Source organism: Penicillium verrucosum (assembly GCF_028828655.1).
Source record: "Penicillium verrucosum strain IBT 35672 chromosome Unknown utg000001l_segment0_segment0, whole genome shotgun sequence".
NCBI lineage: Eukaryota > Fungi > Ascomycota > Eurotiomycetes > Eurotiales > Aspergillaceae > Penicillium > Penicillium verrucosum.
In genome coordinates this window covers 5,647,278-5,669,733 of record NW_026643210.1, presented here as the reverse complement: position 1 = coordinate 5,669,733, position 22,456 = coordinate 5,647,278, and the positions used below count along the sequence as shown (strand labels likewise).

At 48.9% G+C, this 22,456-nt stretch overlaps 9 protein-coding genes across 9 annotated transcripts; 5 read left to right on the top strand and 4 right to left on the bottom strand.

The window, feature by feature from the left end:
- Positions 1–429: 429 nt before the first annotated feature.
- N7516_002095 (Short-chain dehydrogenase/reductase SDR) lies at positions 430–3,429 on the top strand (the record flags this gene model as incomplete). The annotated part of the gene is made up of 6 exons (XM_057214815.1): positions 430–634; positions 762–868; positions 924–1,507; positions 1,567–1,990; positions 2,364–2,777; positions 2,830–3,429. The coding sequence occupies 6 exons, from the start codon at positions 430–432 to the stop codon at positions 3,427–3,429; spliced, it is 2,334 nt and encodes a 777-aa protein (XP_057076698.1).
- A 347-nt stretch (positions 3,430–3,776) lies between these two features.
- N7516_002094 (kinesin family protein) lies at positions 3,777–6,149 on the bottom strand (the record flags this gene model as incomplete). The annotated part of the gene is made up of 3 exons (XM_057214814.1): positions 3,777–5,339; positions 5,398–5,807; positions 5,870–6,149. The coding sequence occupies 3 exons, from the start codon at positions 6,147–6,149 to the stop codon at positions 3,777–3,779; spliced, it is 2,253 nt and encodes a 750-aa protein (XP_057076697.1).
- Positions 6,150–7,086: 937 nt separating this feature from the next.
- N7516_002093 (COPII subunit SEC24) lies at positions 7,087–9,947 on the top strand (the record flags this gene model as incomplete). Its single annotated transcript, XM_057214813.1, has 4 exons — positions 7,087–7,614; positions 7,667–8,195; positions 8,264–9,312; positions 9,372–9,947. 4 exons carry the CDS (start codon positions 7,087–7,089, stop codon positions 9,945–9,947), a joined length of 2,682 nt encoding a protein of 893 aa, XP_057076696.1.
- A 569-nt stretch (positions 9,948–10,516) lies between these two features.
- On the bottom strand, positions 10,517–11,502 carry N7516_002092 (oxidase ustYa family protein; the record flags this gene model as incomplete). The annotated part of the gene is made up of 4 exons (XM_057214812.1): positions 10,517–10,726; positions 10,782–10,807; positions 10,860–11,255; positions 11,283–11,502. The coding sequence occupies 4 exons, from the start codon at positions 11,500–11,502 to the stop codon at positions 10,517–10,519; spliced, it is 852 nt and encodes a 283-aa protein (XP_057076695.1).
- A 2,430-nt stretch (positions 11,503–13,932) lies between these two features.
- Positions 13,933–14,532, bottom strand: N7516_002091 (uncharacterized protein; the record flags this gene model as incomplete). Its single annotated transcript, XM_057214811.1, has 1 exon — positions 13,933–14,532. The coding sequence occupies one exon, from the start codon at positions 14,530–14,532 to the stop codon at positions 13,933–13,935; it is 600 nt and encodes a 199-aa protein (XP_057076694.1).
- A 391-nt stretch (positions 14,533–14,923) lies between these two features.
- N7516_002090 (uncharacterized protein) lies at positions 14,924–15,219 on the top strand (the record flags this gene model as incomplete). Its single annotated transcript, XM_057214810.1, has 2 exons — positions 14,924–15,016; positions 15,076–15,219. The coding sequence occupies 2 exons, from the start codon at positions 14,924–14,926 to the stop codon at positions 15,217–15,219; spliced, it is 237 nt and encodes a 78-aa protein (XP_057076693.1).
- A 376-nt stretch (positions 15,220–15,595) lies between these two features.
- N7516_002089 (uncharacterized protein) lies at positions 15,596–17,359 on the top strand (the record flags this gene model as incomplete). The annotated part of the gene is made up of 4 exons (XM_057214809.1): positions 15,596–15,679; positions 15,733–15,933; positions 15,990–16,170; positions 16,242–17,359. 4 exons carry the CDS (start codon positions 15,596–15,598, stop codon positions 17,357–17,359), a joined length of 1,584 nt encoding a protein of 527 aa, XP_057076692.1.
- Positions 17,360–19,766: 2,407 nt separating this feature from the next.
- N7516_002088 (mitogen-activated protein kinase) lies at positions 19,767–21,078 on the top strand (the record flags this gene model as incomplete). Its single annotated transcript, XM_057214808.1, has 5 exons — positions 19,767–19,876; positions 19,927–20,122; positions 20,199–20,580; positions 20,638–20,985; positions 21,050–21,078. The coding sequence occupies 5 exons, from the start codon at positions 19,767–19,769 to the stop codon at positions 21,076–21,078; spliced, it is 1,065 nt and encodes a 354-aa protein (XP_057076691.1).
- Positions 21,079–21,381: 303 nt separating this feature from the next.
- Positions 21,382–22,387, bottom strand: N7516_002087 (uroporphyrinogen-III synthase HEM4; the record flags this gene model as incomplete). The annotated part of the gene is made up of 2 exons (XM_057214807.1): positions 21,382–22,004; positions 22,138–22,387. 2 exons carry the CDS (start codon positions 22,385–22,387, stop codon positions 21,382–21,384), a joined length of 873 nt encoding a protein of 290 aa, XP_057076690.1.
- Between the last annotated feature and the right edge of the window lie 69 nt (positions 22,388–22,456).

The window sequence follows — 22,456 nt, the reverse complement described above, 5'->3', positions numbered from 1 at the left end:
CTGGGCTAGTTGGCTATGTAGTTGGCTAATGCAAAGAATCATCCATCAGCTCGGACTTAAGCCAGAAATCGACATTATCCGAACTTATGACCGATTCGTGTTATTGGTTTTTTTTTTCGAGTATTTCTTTCTTTATATATCTCACCTTAAATATCGACCGAATTAGGCCCCTGAACCCTGAACCCTGAACGGAACTTAACAGCCCTAAAGCTTCAGGACCAAACGGCCGGGCCGACGTTGAGGTGAGTTCTGAATCGAACCTGTCCAACGCACAATTTTGGTTCTTAATTTTATACTTCCCGTCTTAATTTGAGATGAGATCTATAAATTGGTGGATTGGTGGTATTTCAAAATGTATTCTAATTCCTCAATCCAGATTGCACACAAACAGTTCAAGTCTATTAACTCGAACTTTCCTCGAAGACAAAGATGGCCAACAATGAGTCTGAGGTTGCTCCCTCTATCGACAGTGCCACCACCATTCCCGTTGTGAATGTGCCAGGGAATAATGACCCAGAAAAAGGACTCGCTTCATCGGAAAAAGATGAACCACAACCACCTACCGAGAAGTCAATTGCTACTGGCCCAGCACCAGCACCAGCAACACCGTCGATCGGCCCACCACCTGATGGAGGTGCACAGGCATGACTGGTCGTACTAGGAGCTTTCTGCGGTCTATTCGTCAGCTTCGGCTGGATCAACTGTAAGTTCTATGTTCTGTTTGAAATACAAGAAACCAACAAGATACTGATATCAACCAGGTATTGGAGTCTTCCAAGAATATTATCAAAGTCACCAACTGAGCGAGTTCTCCACCAGCACAGTAACATGGATTACATCGCTAGAGACCTTTATGATGTTCTTCTGCGTGCGTATACCAAGCCATCCCTCGACCCCCCAAAACCCATCCTAACATCCTCTAGGGCCCAATATTCGGAACCATGTTCGACAGCTACGGCCCACGCTGGATCCTCCTCCTCGGCACAATCCTCCACGTCTTCGGCCTAATGATGGCCTCCCTCTCAACAGATTACTACCAATTCATCCTGGCCCAAGGAATCTGCAGCCCAATCGGCGCAAGTGCAATCTTCAACGCCTCCGTCAACTCCGTCAGCACCTGGTTCGCTAAGCGTCGTGGTTTCGCCCTCGGCGTAACAGCCTCTGGATCCAGCCTGGGTGGAGTCATCTTCCCAATCATGGTCACCCAACTGATTCCCAAAGTCGGGTTCCCCTGGGCAATGAGAATCTGCGCATTCGTCATTTTGTTCATGTTGGGTATCGCCAATCTCACGCTGAAGTCGAGATTGCCGCACCGTCCTAAGCAATTTGATATCCTGAGTTTCGTGAGGCCGTTGGCGGAGCTCAAGTTCGCGCTTACGCTTGCTGCTGCCTTTTGTTTCTTCTGGGGAATGTTTTTGCCGTTTACTTTTGTTATCACCCAAGCTGAGAGATATGGCATGTCTGCCAATCTGGCTGGGTATCTGGTTCCAATTCTGAATGCCTCTAGGTATGTCTTTTTTTTTCCTTGCCCCGTTGATGATTGGTGAATTAACAAAATCCATATAGTATCTTCGGCCGCACGCTCCCTGGTTATTTGGCCGACAAGATTGGCCGCTACAATATGATGGTTATAACAACCTTCTTCTCCTCCATCCTCGTTCTAGCCCTTTGGCTACCGTCAAGGGGCAATGTCCCAGCAATTTTGTTCAGCGCCCTATACGGCTTCGGCTCTGGTGCATTTGTCTCCCTTGCACCGGCTCTTATAGCGCAGATCTCCGACCTTCGCCAGGTGGGTGTGCGTAATGGTACTTTCTTTGCTGTGATCTCGTTTGCGGCATTGACTGGTACTCCTATTGGTGGTGCTTTGGTGCCAGATGTTCTCCACGGCGATTATACCCGACTACAGATATTCTGTGGCGTTGTCATGATCGTTGGGTCAGTTCTGTTTGTTTTTGCCAGGGGGGCGATTGGTGGGTTCAAACTTAACAAGGTATAAATAATATGGGGGCCTTGTTAAGTCTTATTCTCGGTGTTTTTAGATATCTTTGTTTTATACATATTCTCGGCTTTATTGGTGTTGCTAGAAGGACATAACATGTGACTACATAGATATCTAATTGATAATTGATTCTCTCACTTCTCTTAGTTAATTAACAAGAGGAGAATCCTATTCGCAGGCAACAATCCCAGTCAAAAAGGATGCGGCTAAGCCTTTAGTCTCCGACCGAGGTAAGACATATTGTTCCAAGGTTGTTTTATAAGATCCTCATTCCCTCATTCCCTCATGCTGTCCTTAGTTTTCATAAGTAACCACATATCCTAACATGACTTCAATCTTCTCAGGAGTATATAACCTATTACAGGCCGCGCGGGGAACAAACACCAAATTCCTCACAGATAAACACGTCCCGGAGACCAATCTGACAGACAAATGGATTATTATAACCGGATCCAACAACGGCGTTGGCTTCGAAGCAGCAAAGTCTTTCGCATCATGGGGCGCAAAAGTTATTCTCGCCTGTCGCGAGCCACCTGCATGGGAACTGCATCCAACAGCCGCTGTGAGTGAATGTAAAGAGCTCGCCGCTACGCACGCATATGCCTCCACTATCGAATGGTGGCAGATCGACATGGCAGATCTCAGCAGCGTCGAGGGTTTCTGTCAAAGATGGCTGGATTCAGACCGTGCTTTGCATATCCTATGTAACAACGCTGGTATTGCGGAGTCCACTAAGCAGACCTATACAACGAAGGATGGGTTCCAGTTGGTTCATCAGGTGGGTTTCTGGTTTTCTTTCTTGTTTATTGTAGACCACTGATGAATCCCAGGTCAACTTCTTATCCCATGTACTACTGACCCTCCGACTCCTCCCATCTCTAGCTCGCAGCCCCGAGCCTCGAATCATCTGCACAACCTCATGCTACCACCATCTAGGAGTCTTTGATCTCGATCATTTTAGCGGTGCACTAGGCGGGGACGGCAATGATTATCGAAACAATAAACTCTACTTCCAAATGTGGATTGCAGAGCTACAATCTCGACTCCTCAAGAACCCCGAATACCTCCACATCACAATCAACGGCGTCCATCCCGGCTTCGTGGCTTCGGGTATATGGGACAATCTTCGGGACACGGGGAAGGCCCCCGGTGGACTCGGTTTGCTTTTGCGCTATGTCGCTATCGACTCACAACAGGGTGGATTGGCGATTTCCCATGCTGCTACTAGTTTGGTGTTTGGGCCGGATCCTAAGAAGCAGGGGGTTGGTGCGGAAAATGGGCGTGGGGGCGGGAAATATATCAATCGCATTTGGGAGGGGCCTGCGAAATCCGATTGTAATGACCCGGAGGCTAGATCGAGGTTGTGGGTTAAACTGGATGAGGAGCTTAGTTTGCAAGAGAAGGGGCTTCTGACCGGGTTGGGTCTTTAATGTAATTTGTACAGGTGTACTGATAAAGAACACCAGGAAATAACGTTAGAAATGATGCTAGAAAAGATACCAGAGAAAGGGTACTTAAGTTGCCACGTTCTGGTGCATAGGAAAGGATAACCTTGAGAAAAGACCTTGAATCGATGGCTATGATGAAAACGTTATGACAACAAAAAGCGTGCAACGAGGATATCCCCAATGCACTTCGGATGGATTCAAGAGATAGACCAAAATACCTAAGAGTATAGACCGGAAAACGCCGTAGCACCGTCGCTCAAGGATGATGCAGTAAGAGAAAAAAAAACAACCACTATGCTCCGGTATATGCCGCCCCAAAAATGCAGCAATTAAGCCAATACTCCTTGTCTCATGTTCTCAACCGTCTTGACCCCAACACCTTTCAATTGGCTCAGTTGTGCCAAGCTGTTGACCTGGAATTGAGACTGGTTTGAGACACTTCCATTGTCGGTTGTATCCAATGATGCCTGATCCATCTCGCAAAGACAATCAACAAGAGCCTCTGCCTTCTTGGCGCCCACTCCCTTGAGCAATTTGATCTGGCTCACGTCCCGCGAGTTGATGATGGAAAGGATATGCATAGTACGGGGAGAAATGGATGGGTCCTCACTGTCAAGGAGTTCGGGAGCTTCCTCGATCTGACCGAGCTTGGCTGCAGCACGCTTCTTGTGTCTTGGGCGATGAACATCCTCATCGCTTGAAAAGCCGGTATGAGTCTGGTCCATGTAGTCATACTCGTGACTCTCCGCTTGGCGTTTGCCGAGGGTTTGTGTTACGTCCTTCTGGAGGGAGAGCATGCTACCCAATCTCCCCTTGGGCGGGGAGTGGGGTTTCTCTTCCCAAGCCTTTGCGTGAACCCGCTCCTTCAGGGCAGCAATCTTGCCTGTCAGCTTCTCGTTGTGAGGAAAGTGGGGAGCGGCCAGCTGGTACATTCTCAGAGCTGAGCTGTCTTCACCACGTGCCTGATGTTGCTTCGCCATCAGCAGGTATGACAGACCCTCGGCCCGCGCATCTTCTGTGCCATCAATGCGCTGCTCCAACTGTTCCAATCGCTTTTTAAGTTGCTCATTAAGCTCATGCACTTGCGTCTGTCTCGATTGTTCGCTAACGGCCCGCACAGCTAAGATCTCCTCAACCTTCTTCTCAACCATCTCCTCGATCCTAGCAGCCGAGAAGTCGTCGTGGCGCGCGGTGGATTGCGCGCCCAGGGGCTGACGGGTGGTCTTCAATGATGGGAGGCCGGAGGGAGCGTTCGAGATCGAGGTACGTTTCGGTGCTTCCGGTTTCCGAAGCTGGCTAACAAGCTTTGGTTGCGGCTTGTCCGAATATACGCTGAATGCCTTGACAGGTTTGCCGTCTTCCTTTTCCGCGGAGTCCTTCGCAGCAGGTGCCGGCATATTGACGTTCACAGAAGCTGTCAGTGCGCGCAAAGGTTGCCGCGTGCCCATAGATGGCCTGATCGATGGCCGGGCCGGACCCTTGAACATGGGATCGTTTTCTACTTCCCGGACCTCGATCTTCCGTGTGCGGTTGGCGACGTTCAGAGAGCTAATTGTATCAAGTTGGTAGGAACGGACAGGCGCGAGGTTGAGAATCATCACTGTCAAGCCATTGTTCTGTCCCAAGGACAAAATTCTTGTCATCTTGGACTCGCGGTATGGGATACGATGCTGCTTCTTGTTGATAGCCTCGACACACTGTGCCAGGACGAAAAGACTCTTGTTGATGCTAGCCGATTCAACCATGCGCTCCTTATCGTTTTCCGTCCGTCGGTTGTCTTCAGATCCTGCCAGATCAATAGCAGAAGCAGTGCTGACGCGCACCTTGTCTGGTGAGGTGATGGTCACCTTCACGCCGAGAACGGCGTGGGATCGAGACGAATGGGCATTGAGCTATATTCAGATGTTTAGCGAGAGGATATTAACCCCAGCTTTTGGCATAATATCATACCTTTGTCGCCGAGGTGGATCGGTTAATGTTGGCCTGGTCATAAAGCTGCTCAAACTCCTTCAACGTGGTACACGGCTTCTCGCTCAGGCCGCAAACCACGGTTTTGCCGCCATTATCCCGAAGGGGAAGACCTGCCATTGTGCGCTTCTCAGGCGGCTCGAACAAGTCGTACACCTTGTCGTTGTAGATTTCATAATAACTCAGGGCAACCTGCACTGTCGTCTCTCCCTCGCTGTCCTTCTCGATCTTCCGGCTACGTCTGTAGATGCCACTCAGTAGCCGGGGAATTACACCCCGGTCCGCCAGGGTTTTCCCGCCACGCATTGTGTGTGTTTTGCCTGTTCCGGTAACACCGTATGCGAAGAGGGTCACATCAAATCCGTTGAGAAGATGCTTAATTGTTGGCGACACTGTTACTCCGATTAATATACCAACCCATCGCAGGCCTGGTGAGCTTGTAACAGCAACTCACCTTCAGCATCGAACAGCTCCTGTTGTGATACATCCGCGTCGTACACGCCATTGAATTGGAACGCATACTCCTCCCCCTCATTCTTGGGGTTTGGAATCCGAACGACATTATCCCTGTCCCTCAATGCCGCCAACTTCCTGTCGCTCTTGTCACTCTTGTCGGCAATTATTGACTGGCGTGATTTGGAGTCGGTAGCGGAAGATCCTGTACGAAGGATCACATCGGCCTCTCGTTCGGAATTGAGAAGGGGACGGATACGCGCGACAACTCGGACACTCATTGTGGTGGGGTGTTCATTCAATTGTCGTGTGATGGTCTGAGTCCTGGACGTCAGGGATGCAATCCAAACGAAACCGAAGGAATGACTAGAACGAAGCGTAAAGCCAAAAAAAAGAGAACAATAAAGAACAATAAAGTCCTCCACAAAAAAACAAAGAAACGAAACTAACTACTTGGTGTATGCAGAACTGAAGGTTGTGGAACGTGTGGAGGAGTTCTCTTGTGCAGCAGCCGGTGTGGTTGGTGTTGGCAGGGCAACCGCCTTTACTCTACAACATATGTTATCAGTACATTCTTTGACACTCGAACAGCACCGTGGGAATATATATGTAACTCCTATGATACGTTTGAAATATCTTTTTGGAAATTTCATAGTCTCATTATTTATTGCATTTGACATTGTAGTATAGTCGATGGCTGTGCTCTGTGCTTGGACCAAGGTGTTCATATCTGACTAGCCAGATACCTTCAAATATGTAGACTCAGCTCGATGAGAACAGATTCTACATATATATATATATATCTTCCTCAAATTGATATCTAGACCGTCCTATACTCAATATCAAAGGTTGTCGCACAATATGAAAACACGCCTCTCGTCACATGTTCCCTGGCCTCTGATTGGCTGGACCGCCACAACCTAAAGGCCACCGTAGACCATCATCACCGCCTCTCCCACACTCCCTTGGTTTCTTCTGGTGAGCTGTCCTTCGCCTCGCTACTGCCTTTTGTGATATTTCTGGGTTTTCTAAAGGTACAGCCTACCCTGTACGCAACCAGGTTCACCCTGTTTTGTTGACGAGAAGCTGATTGTGGGGTTCCAGGAGCTGTTACCACCCGCCTCCTCATATTGATTCCACCCGCCGAGTTCGTGACGAGCGCAACCCTCTTTTCCTCCCAACCCTTAAGTGCCACTAAACACAACCCACTCGACTCTAATGGCAGCACCACAAGGGGGATTCCCTCCCCAGGAAGGGTATGGCCAGCCCGTCTACGGTTCCCCAGAACCCACACAGTCCCCGGTCCAAGGGCAAGGCGCGCCAGCACCAGCCGCAGGTGGAAAGAAGAAGAGAGCGTACGCTGGTGAGGCATTCGATTTTGGCTCCGGCGCCAATGCCGCGCTGGGTGGACAACCCACGGCTGGGGGTGCTTACGGGGCTTACCCTCAGCAGCCCCAAGTTGCAGGATATCAACAACCCGCATACGGTGCGGACCCCAACCAGATGCAGCCCGTAGCACCATCATACGGCGCGCCTGTTGCCGCGGATGTCTCGCAGATGACCCAGCAATTCGGTGGAATGGGCATGAGCGAGCCTCATCATATGCCGCCCCCGCAGCCTGTGGCCCAAGCCCCGATGCGACCTCAAGTCCAACTCAACCAGCTTTACCCCACGGACCTTCGATCCCAACCTTTCAACGTCGCTGAGCTGGACTATCCCCCTCCTCCAATTATCTTGCCTCCGGGAGTATGTATAGATGCCATATTTCGTATGTGGTAGATGTGCTAACAATTGACAGACCAGTGTTTACCCATCGCCCGAAGCCAACTGCCCTACGAAATATATGCGATCCACGCTCAACGCTGTCCCCACAACCAGCTCACTCCTGAAGAAATCAAAGTTGCCCTTCGCCCTTGTCATCCAACCGTATGCTTCTCTTCACGACGCCGAGGACCCCATTCCTGTGATTCCAGACCAAGTCATCTCCCGATGCCGACGTTGCCGCTCATATATCAACCCCTTCGTCACCTTCCTTGACCATGGCCACCGCTGGCGTTGTAACATGTGTAACCTGACGAACGATGTGCCACAAGCCTTCGATTGGGATTCTACACTGCAAAAGCCCGCCGATCGTGCGCTGCGTGCCGATCTCAACCACAGCATGGTCGAATTCGTTGCGCCGCAGGAGTACATGGTCCGCCCACCTCAACCTCTGGTCTACCTCTTCTTGATCGATGTGAGCTATGCATCGGTGACCAATGGTCTTTTGGCCACCACCGCTCGCACTATCCAGGAGAGCCTTGATCGCATCCCGAACGCAGACCGCCGTACTCGCCTCGGATTTATTGCAGTGGACTCGAGCTTACACTACTTCAGCATCCCCGGGACGAGTCAGAGTCCTCCGAGCCCCGGATGTTGGTTGTCAGTGATCTGGATGAGCCTTTCCTCCCCATCCCTGGTGATCTCCTGGTGACGCTGAGCGAATGCCGGGAGAACATTGAGGTATTCCTCCGCAAGCTGCAGGAAATGTTCCAGAACACCCAAAACAACAGCTGTGCCATGGGCGCGGCATTGCGGGCTGGTTACAAATTGATCGCCCCCGTTGGTGGAAAGATGACTGTCCTGAGCTCATCTTTACCCAACACTGGTCATGGAGCGCTCACTATGAGAGAAGACAAGAAGGTGCTGGGCACCAGCAAAGAATCGAGTCTGCTTCAAACGGCAAACTCATTCTACAAGAGCTTCGCCGTCGAATGTTCAAAATCTCAAGTCTCCGTGGATATGTTCCTCTTCTCATCGCAATACCAAGATGTTGCGTCTTTGAGCTGCTTGCCTCGCTACACTGGTGGTCAGACCTACTTCTACCCTGGCTGGAACGCTGCACGGACTGAAGATGCCATGAAGTTCGCCCGTGAGTTCTCTGACTACCTCTCCTCGGAGATTGGTCTAGAGGCCGTTCTCCGCGTGCGCGCAACCACCGGTCTGCGCATGAACACCTTCTACGGCAACTTCTTCAACCGTAGTTCCGATCTATGTGCTTTCCCCGCCTTCCCCCGTGACCAGGCCTATGTGGTCGAAGTGGCCATTGATGAGACGGTCACCAAGCCGGTCGTCTGCATGCAAGCGGCTGTCCTCCACACTACCTGCAACGGTGAACGTCGTATCCGTGTCTTGACCCTAGCGCTCCCAACGACCCAGACCCTGGCAGACATTTACGCCTCGGCTGACCAGCAGGCCATTGCCACATTCTTCAGTCACAAGGCTGTCGAGCGTACATTGAGCAGCGGCCTTGAGCCCGCTCGCGAGGCTCTTCAGGCCAAGGTCGTGGAGCTTCTGCAGACCTACCGCAAGGAGCTTGCGGGTGGTAGCGTTAGCGGTGGTGGCCTTCAGTTCCCTGCCAACTTGAGAGCCTTGCCTGTCCTGTTCCTTGCCATGATCAAGAACGTGAGTTTTCTCTATTTCGTTTGTGATGGCTGTTCTATACTAATCGGTCCTTTATCTAGCTTGGTCTTCGCAAATCTGCCCAGATCCCCACGGACATGCGGTCCGCAGCTCTCTGTCTTCTGTCGACCCTTCCCCTACCCCTCCTCATCCAATATATCTACCCGAGAATGTACTCACTCCACGACATGCCCGACAATGTGGGTGTGCCTGATCCACAGACCGGCGAAATCCTCCTGCCCCCTGCTGTCAACTTGTCTTCGGGCCGCCTCGTGCCCTACGGTCTGTACCTCATTGACGATGGCCAGACCCAGTTCCTCTGGGTTGGCCGTGATGCTGTTTCGCAGCTTATCGAGGATGTCTTCGGCGTCCCTGACAAGTCGCAGTTGCGGGTGGGCAAGCAAACCCTCCCCGACGTCGAGAACGAGTTCAACCAGCGTGTGCGGGCCGTGGTTGAGAAGAGTCGGGATCACCGGGCCAAGGGTGTGGGCAGCATGATCGTGCCTCACCTGTACGTTGTTCGGGAGGATGGTGAGCCCGGTTTGCGTCTTTGGGCTCAGACAATGCTAGTTGAGGACCGTGCCGATCAAAGTCTCAGCTTGGATCAGTGGATGGGTTCCTTGCAGGAGAAGGTTTGAGCCCTCTACTCTGGCCATCGTATCGGTCAGCACTGACGATTTGTTTCTCAGGTCGTGCAGTAATGAGCTGACCGTTTGGTCTCGGACCATGAAATTCGTGTTTTTCGCGAGTCCTCCCGCCTGTACCATTACGTTGGGGAAGATTGCGTTTGGGTTTCTGTCACGGCGGGCATGTTTGGATTATCTAGTACTAGTAGATTGCCGGGTTATAGTTGACAGGCGATAGACGATGATCGCATGTATGGAGAATTAACGGTATTATTTTCCTACTCTATTTTATTTTATGAGAATTCCCACTGGACATGGAAATGGCAAGCCCTATTTGAGATGATTCTAGCACTGCCGGGTAGGTCTTAGCATAGGGTCAGAAATAGTGTCTACTGTACCAGCCGGATGTACTGGCTCTTATATGCCATGCCCTCTTTCAGCATTGAGACTGCCTACAATCTTGGAATGGGGTCGAGATGACCAGACCAAGAGCCTCATCCTTACATGTTCTACCTACTAGGTACGAATTCTTGCGCTCTAGTCAATAAAACTTCTACCAGCTATGTACACAACAAATGCAGCTACTCCGCCAAAGCCAGTCCCTGGTTAGGATACCCTTCGATCGTCCACCCAGAGGTGTTATACTGCGCGGCCCACTCGTGAATCTTCCAAAAGTCACGACAGGTATGTTTGACAGCGAAGTTAGGGATCCAGGCCGTGCCATTATTCCGTGAGCCACCGGGACGGGGGATGTGTACCAACGGCGTTACGTCGCTGTGGCACATAATGCTCTACACAATTAGCATGATCGAAAAAAAAAAAAAAAACAAGAACGAGACTACCTACTTGTCTGAGATAGTCGATGCAGTGATCTATCTATCTGTTAACCAGTCTGAGCAAAATATCAGAACAAAGACGACGTACCCATATGCATCTCCGCATTGACGCCCTTGGTAAATGTTGACGTGTTATAGATCAACCGACGTAACGAGTTCAGGCAGTGAAGCTGGTGGAACACTTCGAGTTGAATCAACGGCGTGCTGTCTGTGTCAGACGCGGGCTCTGTTTCTTGTCCTAGGGCTTGGTACATTGTATCATCGAGAGCGATAATACCGGCTGTTTTATTAGCTGGGAACAGGAAGAGAGGTGGATAAACCCTACCATCCAATAGTTCAAACCACTTGACGTTATTTTCTGGCGTTGGGGGTCCCTCGTATTCAGTGACAGGATGTTCTCTTGTGCCCATCCCACTCATCTTAAAGACAATGTCCTGATACTCGATGGAACTTGCAACAGGGCCTGGGTTGTCAGTTTGGGCGTCTAAAAATCAGCAGGGTTGAAGCATACCGAACTCGAGGGCGTGTAAGCCAGGACGGCAGGTGTCTCTGTGCATGAGATACCATGACGCAGACACCCAGAAAACCGCTAGTAGGGCGTGAATAGCGAGTGCGAGAGGATATGAGAAGATCGACCGGGGAGGCGGAACTGGACTCTCGAGATCACCGTCCTTGTCCTGCTCCAGCTGGTCATACCGGGTGCCTTTGGTGAGAAATTGAAAGGCTTTCATGTCGAGCAGGACCCCATCCGAGTATGAATCCTCTAGAGAAGAAGTGCGCTATCATCTGATGATAATCTACTACTTAGTAATATATTACTGCGATACCGGTCTACTATTACACTAGTCTAGTCGTAAACGCCTCTCGAATTATATTGGGTCTCCGTACTCCGTACTTCTAACTCCGTTTCCGTACTTTATCGAGTTTATATCAATCAAAGGTAGCATTAAAGAAAAGAAAAGGCTTGAGATAAAGAGTATCATGGCACATGACCTTGTTTGTCAGAACTGTCACATGTCAATAACCAGATAGTCTCCTCTCCTCCTCTCCTCTCTCTTCTTCTTTTCCTCTTCTCATCAATCATCATCCACATTGATCAACCATCATCAGCAGTTAGCCAGAATACATTGCATTGCTGATCTCTTCTCTTCTCCTGACTCGCTGTCAACTATGCGCACTAGTAGTGATGCAAGACCGATTTAGAAGGTGGTATACAATTTTGGAATCATCCGGGTCCAATCTAGACGGCGGTATACAATTCTGGCGTTTTCCGGCAAGGGGACCCGCGCGGTAGTCACGTGACCGTATTTGTCTATATATACCCACATCCCCCCCAAATCTTCATTCTTCTTTTCTTTCTTCTTCAGCTCTCTTTGCCTATTGGCTTAGATCAAGTGTAGTATCTGTTCTTTTCAGTTTAATCTCTGAAAGTTTCCGTCCAGGAAACACTTTGATTATTCCTATTTTTAGAACCCGCGACTTGGCCCCTGTGCTTGCGCATGCCTCGTTGCACAGTGTCATTGGGCTTACACTGACCCCGATCGACGCGAACTCCTTTTTTCATCAACTGTTCAGCTTGTCCGGGCGCTTGGAGAAGAAGTTTTCTTTAGTAAACGTAGGTGATATACCCTCTGTTGGTTAACTAACATTTCTCTCACTTGTCACTCGTCATGACGCGGTCACTCACTTGTCACGACGCGGTCTACACTGTCTTGTATCTGGTTGTTTTCTGCTGTGTTTTATCCCCTGGATGCTCTAGTCCTCACTGGCTGCCTCCCTGGATGGCTTTTGTGCCCTTGCAGGTGAGACACTACTACTGCACAGTAATATAGTTATCCACCTTTATGGGGAAGACATGTATGTAAATCATTGACTATTCACACATAGTGATGAGCAATCTATGGTAGATTACTACTATATGTGGGAGAAAGCAAAGCAAGAATTCTTAATTGGTAAAACTAATAATGCAGGTGTTTATATACCCTGTAGAAACTATCTGAACATTGCTCAATTGTAGCAAACAACAAATAGCAAATAGCAAACAAATATCAAAAGGCTCAGTCTGCAGCAAACAACATGCATGCATGAATGGGGGATTGTTCAACACATAGTAACCCAACTAGACCGTTGCACTCATTTTATTTAATCTATACCAGAACTACTCGACGTAATAATTGCTTTGCATTGTTCATACTCCGTAACAAAAGTGTTGGGTTGCATTATAGATCCACTATGTAGTACCTCCAGGGCTAGTTACATAGTTACTACATGTACATCCATAGATAGTTAACTAGTGTAGCTTGCATGTCTCAAGTGGCCTATCTCGGCTGCACATGGCAGGGTGGCAGTGAACACACTATACTATAAACAGGGGGCCAGAAAGCGGGGAATTCATTCTACAATGTTCTTAGTGTACGACTAGTTATACAATGTCCTTACGGAGTAGTGCATATACAACGTCCTTGGTGCATACAAGGGTCCAAATAGTGGAGCGCAGGAGCGCTAGTACCCCAGTAATTGCAGGAGAGTCGAAAAAGGCACTCCGTAATATTTCACTATATCTCGACCAGGAACGAAGAGGGAAGAAAGATGCGGAGGCTCTATCTAGCTGCATCGGAAGCCGACGGTCGATCCACGACAGCCTCTTGGCAATGTGCCATACTATATACAAGCTTATACTAAAAAGGTTGTATACTCTTTACAAGTCGGCATTTCCCGCAGCCCAGAGTTCCCCTTTCTGCCTAGAATTGCTATCAACTTCTAGGTAAAATCCTCACTTAGTGTCCAGCATAACCCACCTACTCTTATTTTATTCCTAGTAGATCTAAAAAAGAGTCAGTTCCTCACTAGTTAGGGTTGTTGCGGGCATGGAACTGGTTATGGTATGATTAACTCATAGTTTATTCTCTAACATTTTAGGTATCATCTCCACTAATCCGACTACATATTGATATTAGATGCCGTGCAGGCATTTGTATATCCATGTCTTATCCACTAACCACGCGACCTTCCACAAATACCGATCCAGAGCGATAGACTCCCACCCCTGCAAGGACATATATCCGGTATTTCCAGCTCACAGGGATGCAATCACTAGCCTTAAAATACCATACAACTAGTTAACATCGGGTACACTTTCACCGCTTCCCATAGACAGCTACCTAACAAGAGACAAACTTGGTCTGGATAATGGTATTGGTGCTGTTTCGCTCGAGGTGTTGGGCAAGGAGCATCATTTCGCAGTGCGCCGTGTGATTATACTTGCCGATATAATTATCCACAGGTTTGCCCCGCAACAAGGCCCGGTGCATCTTCCGCCAAGTGTATGTGCAGTGGAGCAAATGATATTCCCACGAAACAAATAGCTCATCATAATCGCCCCTCAGCACTGATTCATGCGGCGCCGGTGATCCGTCGGCATCCGTGAACCACTGCCATTCCTTCAAGCCAAGGAAGCTTTTTGTAAGGTCGGCGTCGTAACAGTCTGTTGGTAGCCAGGAGAAACTCATCGGGTCGAAATGGCAGCCTGCGGATTTGGCTTCGTCCCGTGAGGATCCACAGTGGGCGATAGGAGAGGTTGACATCTTATATGGTGGAGGAGTGTAGAGTATATTTGCAACGAGGATGTTGAGAGACACGAGAACGACGATGATGATGAAAATAGCGGTTGACTTGATCTTGGATGCTTTCTGGACCTTCTCTCTTGGGGAAACCTTGAGAAGAGACTCGCCGATTTCGAGGTTTGGTTCCATATTGGGCATAATGCTAGGAGAGAGACTGACAGCTCATGGAGTTGATCCGTACAGTTAAATTGAGTGAGTGTATGATGAACGAATCACTCGAGCATACCGCTAGACTGGTTCTGGACCTGATAGTATATAGCCTTGGGGGCCACGGATGTGCCCCGTGATAAGTATTTTACTCGAATCTGGTCTAGCAAGAAAGTTAGGATAAGTAAATCTTGTTCTCAGACCTTCACTCTCATATTGACAGTCCATAGGATTCCAATGCCTGTCTATCCCAAGCCCGGTTTCGGGGGATGCGTGAGTCAGTAGTCGATATCTCAAGATATAAGTAGCTGTCTCTCCCCTCTCTGTATTTAAAACAAGTCAAAGATCCAACTCACTCCCGATCTTGAATAAATTCTTCAAAATGCGTTTCACTACTGTGCTGTCTAGCCTCTTCGTCCTCGCCACCCTTGGCCTGGCTGCTCCTATCGCTGAGCCTACTCCGGATGTTGTTGCTGTTAGTTTTTGTCCTCTCTATCACATTATATACTAGCCATTTAGACTAACCCCTGCTAGCGTGATGAGGTCGCTGCACGTGGAAGCCTGGGATACTGCTATATTAAGCGTGACACTGAGGGAACAGATTCGGCTGATCAACTCTGGTATGAGACCTATCACAGTTTCTTGGTGACACCCACTGACAGTATTCATTCAAGCTGAGCTTAAATCGAGGTCACCACGGCTCGTTAGTCTCTGAGTGGTCCTATCAATGACTACAACATAGAGGGTTGGACCCAATGTGATATGTGTGTTCAGATTAGACCAATTAAATCAAACGATCTAATTTTTGAAAAGACATCGAAAGCTGCGGGGGATAATATTATAGGCGGACATATGTTCCAATTCAGGTCTAGTAGTAGTTGTCTGCACCAATAATGCAACAGGATGTTAACGAGAACGAGCGCTATCTATATCCCTGCACTTTCGGGACCTTTGTTTCTCTCTATCTGGTGACCCCCGCAGCCGGAGGGGGACATTTAATTTAACTGCATGTGCGGATCTCCATTCTACAACTTCCTCGTATTCCTTCTCCACCATGCTACCCTCGAGAGATGACATAGCAAAGTTCATCTCCATCGTTCCAGAAGCCAGTGAAGGGGTCGCCCTCAGGTTGTTGGAGGTACGCCATTTGTACCACTTCCCTTTCCAACTATACTGACACGTATAATCAAGCAAGCGGAAAACATCGATGATGCTATCAGTCGGTATTATGATGTTCAAAATGAGACTACAGCTCCAAGTTCGCCTACTATGGATGCTGAAGCGGATATGCGGAACTGCCTCCCGCCGTATGCACGTTCAGCAATAAGAGGGCTTACACATCATCACACCAATACATTCATTGAAGCTACCAAAATCCGCTCTATAGATGAAGTACGTATAGAGTCCTTCTATTTTGGTAATTTGCTGACTTTTATCTGCTCCGATAGCATGATATGAAGGCCACCCTACACGCCATTCAGCAGGCCTGTCACATTTTCAATAGTGATATTGAACCACAGTATACCTCGCAATCTATTATCTGTGACTGCGATATTCACAAATACAAAGACAGAAAGTCTGCCCGACTTTCTGTTCAGGAAATGTGGTCCAAAGCAGTCATGTACCCAGGTCAGCTCTGTCAATTTGACGATATTAGTTGCGTTGCGGCGACGGTCTAACCCTCTTTCTCGTCCGAGCAGATGAATTAGCCTATTATGATAGTCATTCATCGGCTCGCGTCATGAAGAATCCGTATAACCGTGTGCCCTCGCCTTTTGCAACTACAACCACCGGGAGTTACAGTACGGCAAAGCCTACTCTGTTCGGCTACAGCCAGTATATTCAAAAGATTGTACGATTGAATGCAACTCTCAATGCTGAGGCACAGGCTACCATTGATGCAACAGAACCAACGTCTACCATATGGGATACGGATACCGAAGACCGAGCGACATCTATACCGAATGAGGTTGACCCCACACCTTCTTCAGATACCCAGCAACCAGTTGAACAGCGGCTCATTCATCAAAATAATCCGTCAGATCCCCTCACTGAAAGCTCCAAGCCATCAGCATTTGGTAGTTTGAAAAAGATGCTATCGAAGAAGACGACAGAGGAGAAGGCAGTTATTCACACTAGGGGGCTACGCAAGGCCATCCTAGATGAGGAGCAAGGCAGATGGCCAAATCAAGAGTGGCGACAGCTTGTGGCAACATATCAAGAAACAGTTGGAATAAGTCCAAAGATCGCCGATCTTCGTACCCGGCACCCAATTCAGTATTTCCACCTCCTCCGAGTTGGATATTTTGAGCCTATTCCACTGGCCTGGGTAGAATCAACATCTAATCCTCTCAAATTGTCCATTGACGCAATGGGTGGGTGGAGAGGAGTCACACCCGGTTGGAGGGGATACAAAGACCTCGCCGAGGAGCGTCTATACTGGGTCATGAATAACACAGAGGGCATTGTTGGGAGTAAGACGAAGCCCGATATCATCTCCGCGATGAGCATGGCTCGATCTAGAATGGAATCCGCGATTGAAACACCTCCGGAATACTCCTCACGCGATGATATCTGCAAGGTTCAATCAATCTCCGAGACTTACTCGAAACAGGTCATGTCTCCTTTCAGATACTTTGGGGAGCCGGCGGTTCCTTTAGACGAGACTATGGTCCTCCTAGAGATCTCTAAGTCTATGAATTTTGCACCGCTTCGCCCGAATTATAAGGAGCATATCATTACAGGCTATTTCACCTCTAAGCAGCCAAAGAGCAGAGGTGACAATATTCCCCTCCGACCCATCTACATTAGATATTAACTTCAGGAAATAGATATCGCCAAGACCATCATACATCGCTTTACTCAAGCAATGATCAATCACGACCACAATACCCGAGGCTATCAATTCGTCACATTCGCAGATCAAGCCCGCTATGTTGGCCATATCAACCACCACAATTTCGAACAAACATGGTCAAAGATTAAATTCGGAGGAGATACTCGACTGATGTCAGGCTGGCAAAGAGCAAAGGAACTCCACTTCCAAAAACACTCGGGAACAGCAATTTACCACCCTATGTACGGGTGGCAAGCTGGTCCACAAACGCCCATACTGAGACTGCTTATCGTACTCGACGGCGAAGTAACAGACATGAACGAATTCCTGCTCGATCTTCTTGGTTTAGATTGGGTGTACGCCACGATCTTTCTGATGGGTCCAGATAGGTGTCCAAACCACCATCGCCGTGCAAATGAGCTACAGAGAATCAGCAATACCAATCCCCGTGTCTCGCTCCTAGATGCGCAGGGGAATATACCGGAGCGCTTCGTCACTCATGAACTGTTAAAGCGACATCTTCGATATGGTGTTTCGTTCTCTGATTTTGAGACGTTGGAGCGAGCGACGATGGATTTACCTTCATATATGGAATAAACTGCACGTGTTCGGTCAAATGGTCTGAGCTTTTCGATGTATCGCAAGAAGATCAACCATCTAGATCTGATTGTCGTCTTTTGCCTTTTACTACAACCACCGTGTTTTTATACCTCTAACTCAACTCAAATTGGCCACAATAGGTAAGGCCTTTGGTGCCATCTGCTTTTAAAATCTAGCTAAAAATAATGAGAAATCTGAATATCAGTGATGGTCTATATATATACTAACAGAAACAAGCATTTAAGTGCTGCTAGACTATTAGAAGAGCTCGTACAGTTTCTAGTTTCTATTCTTGAATGTACCATGGATTTTAGCGCCTGGTTATGATTAAATGGAAGGTCTGGGATACTCAGACCCTCATAACATGACGAGGGAATCACACGGCCTACAATCCCCCAGAGAGAACTATTATATATAGACCCGTATGACTTATACTTGTTTTGCCTGAGATTTAGTCACCGTCTCAGACCCAATTAACGGGATACCCCTTGGAACTAGTGAAACTAGGAATGGTGGGTTCTCCAATCAGGATGAAACTAGCACCTCCTATGTGGTGGAGCGGGAAAGTTGATTGTGACAAGTTTCGCCAGGTGCAGTAGCGCCGTCCATTGAGCGCGACATGTGAGAGACTTTGGCGCTGTGGCGGAGATCCCTAGATCGCTGTATCAATGTACTTCTAAGGTACTTTATAATATATGGACAACCTCAATCAATACCAAGTACTTCTCTTGTAGTTGTGGAGATAACTCCAGTGATCCAAGGTTCCACGTCCATCAAACCAGAGAAATCAGACAGGGGCATTCTCACTCTCTCTCTCTTTCGATGTCTCTTTCTCACTCTACTTCCTTCTACACTTCTCCAGAATCAATTATTCCTAGTCCCTCCTAGTTCTTCTCTCTTAATTGACATCAATTTCCGTGAATTTCGGAATCGGGACCACTTTGTTTCACCTACCAAATTGCTGGAGCCGCTTCAAAGCTCTCTGCCCCACCACTTCCCCTACGGCCCGCTGTTTCTCCAGGTTCACCTCTTCTCATCTTCATCTCCTTTCATTCTCTGTTTTTTCTTTGCCTGGCTAAAGGACGAGACAACAAGGTGAGCTCCAATCCAGTCCCGACCCGTGCTGATCCCGCAGCAAGAGGTTTGACCCCGCTTCGGAGCGTCTTGGCTCATCCTCTCCATGCGGCCCAGCATCATCACCGTCAATTCCACTAACATGCCACGTTCTTAGGCTCTGAACTTGATACCGTGATACCGTGATACCAACCTGACAGCACAACCCCTGATCTTCGTACCCTACTCTGGTCTCTTGGGTCTAGACGCTGTACCTGTCACATCCCCTCCCCCACCCGGAGCTTCGTACGACCAAGGTCCCATTACCTTTTCTACTCCTCGCCTTACATTCCCTGAGATCTTGCCGACCTTCGAAACCCAATCCAGTCGAGAGCTTGAGCACCTTTCCGAGAAACCAATTAATTCGATTGCAGCGCAAACGAAAGTAAGCTTTATATCCCGGTTTCCGTGCATTGTCGTGGCGTTTGTTCCCCCGCGCCGGCACTTGTCGAGTTGCTCGAGCCTTTCGAGCGATTGACCCCAAGTGCTATTTTCTTGCGTTCCCTGAATTGTGAATCGTCGAATTGTGCGCGATTCTCCGTCTACTGTTTTCAAAACCCGGTTCCCGTTTCATTTACCCATGGACTGCGTTCGACCTTTTTTCCATTGGATCCCACGGATTTTTAAAGCTGACGATTCCCCAAAGGATACCCCTACCAAAGGAATTACTCTCAACATGGTTCAGCCAAACCCTCCCGCGGGAGGATCCCGGAAGATTTCCTTCAATGTTTCCGACCAATATGAAATCCAAGATGTTATCGGCGAGGGCGCCTATGGTGTCGTCTGGTATGTAGTACGAGACTTTTTTTTGTCAAGTCTCCTCTAACTCCATGCAGCTCTGCCATCCATAAGCCCTCGGGCCAGAAGGTTGCCATCAAGAAGATCACGCCATTCGATCACTCCATGTTCTGCCTGCGTACATTGCGTGAGATGAAGTTGCTGAGATACTTTAATCACGAAAACATCATCTCCATCCTGGATATTCAACGGCCCCGTAACTACGAGGGGTTCAATGAAGTTTACCTGATTCAAGTATGTCCAAGCTTGCCATCTGGCAAGATGCGCATGTATGGGATATGCCTATGCGCAGTTTACTAACAGCATGCAGGAACTGATGGAAACAGACATGCATCGGGTTATCCGCACACAAGACCTCTCAGACGACCACTGCCAATACTTTATCTACCAGACCCTGCGTGCACTCAAGGCGATGCACTCAGCCAACGTCCTCCACCGAGACTTGAAACCCTCGAATCTTCTGCTCAATGCTAACTGCGACCTGAAAGTCTGTGACTTCGGTCTGGCTCGTTCGGCCGCCTCCACCGACGACAACTCCGGATTCATGACAGAATATGTGGCCACACGTTGGTACCGTGCACCGGAGATCATGTTGACATTCAAGGAATACACGAAGGCTATTGACGTGTGGAGTGTCGGCTGCATATTGGCCGAGATGCTGAGCGGAAAGCCTCTTTTCCCTGGCAAGGATTGTACGATTCCATTTTTCCTTTCAAGCAGCAATCACCATAACTAACATGTACATCTAGATCACCACCAGCTGACTCTCATTCTGGACGTCCTCGGCACACCCACGATGGAAGATTACTACGGCATCAAATCCCGCCGTGCCCGCGAATACATCCGCTCCCTCCCCTTTAAGAAGAAGATTCCCTTCCGCGCACTCTTCCCCAAGAGCAACGACACGGCTCTGGATCTGCTTGAGAAGCTACTCGCTTTCAACCCGGCCAAGCGTATCACCGTTGAGGAAGCCCTCAAACACCCCTACCTTGAGCCGTACCATGATCCCGAAGATGAGCCCACTGCACCACCCATTCCCGATGGATTCTTCGACTTCGACAAGAACAAAGATGCTCTGAGTAAGGAGCAGCTGAAGCGTGAGTTTACCCTTCGTGTCTGATTCTAGTCTTCTCTTGGTATATCTACTAACTTCTTTTCCAGTCTTGATCTACGAGGAAATCATGCGGTAAATCTGACTTTGACTATTTCAAACGATATTAGGCTGGTTAGGGAGATGTTGGGTTCTATTCTATTCCGCACGCACGCACTTTGACTTGACAGCGTGATTTGACACATGTTAGAGATAGCAGGGCAACTCGAAATGTGATTATAGGTGTTCACGTAAAACAGTTGATTTACACTGTAATACCTTGCACTTCACCTCTCTTATTTTATATACACATAGTCCGAGTTCTACATCTAGTTATATACATCCACCCTACACAACAAGCACACAAAATACATACTTGTACACACCCATCCATATCCACCTCTCAAAGTCCACTCCTAAACTTCTCAATACCCTCAAGCACACCCTCAGGACTAGGCTTAGGCGCACAAACATGCGCCTCAAACCCAAACTTCTCACGCAGATGGTCCCTCGTCGTAGGTCCAATAGTAGCAACAAAGACCCTCCCAGTTCCTTTTCCATTTCCAGTTCCGTCTCCAGTTCCAGCAAAAGGCCCTAACCCAAGAACCCTCAACATAGCCTCACACCCCGTCGGCGAGAAAACAACAACCCAAACATCCCCAGCCGACCTCCCGACGACATCTGCAAAATCCCCTTCAAAAGACTCCATAACACCCGTCTCATACACAACAAGCTCCTCAACCCCAACCCGCTTTTCCACCGGTAAGGTCGTATCCATTAGTGTTTTCGGGATAATATCCCTCCGCACTTCCCCGACGAGAAATAAGAGTGCGGGTTTGTTAGTCGGGTACAGGGAATCATAGTGTGAGAGGATGAGACGGGCGAGGTTCTCTCCGGTTCCTGTGTCGGCGCCGTGGATGAGGGCGTTTGGGAGGTGTTTGTCGCGCAGGGTTGTGAGGGTTCGCGCTGTTGCTGGGCCCACGGTGTACAGGATTAGGGGTGGGGTTGTTTGGATATTGAAGAGTACTGGATTTGTCACATTTGGTTACGTTAGTTGGTTGTTTGCGTTGGGATGTGTTGGTGTTGGTGTTTCGGTTGGGTGTTGGGTGTTGTATGTACCGTCTTTTTCATCTTCGATCATCTGCGCGAAGCCCTCGACTGCGCGTTGGCTGGTGAAGATTAGTCCGCCGTATTTTCGGGGGGGTGGGGACATTGTTGTTGGATGTGAATGCGCCGGTGCTGAATTGGTCGCGGACTTGGGTGAGGTTGTGTTTTAGGAAGCGGTGTTCGAGGACTGGGATGAAGGTTGGGGTGTAGTTTTGTGCGGAGAAGAAGTCGTCGTAGCCATCGTGGGGGGAGGATTTTGTTTTGAGGAGGAGGATGGGTGTTGGGGACATTGTAGGAGACATTGTGGGGGGTTGTTTTGGGGTGTGGAGGTTGGGGTGAAGGTGAGGGTGAGGATGAGGATTGGAGGTGGG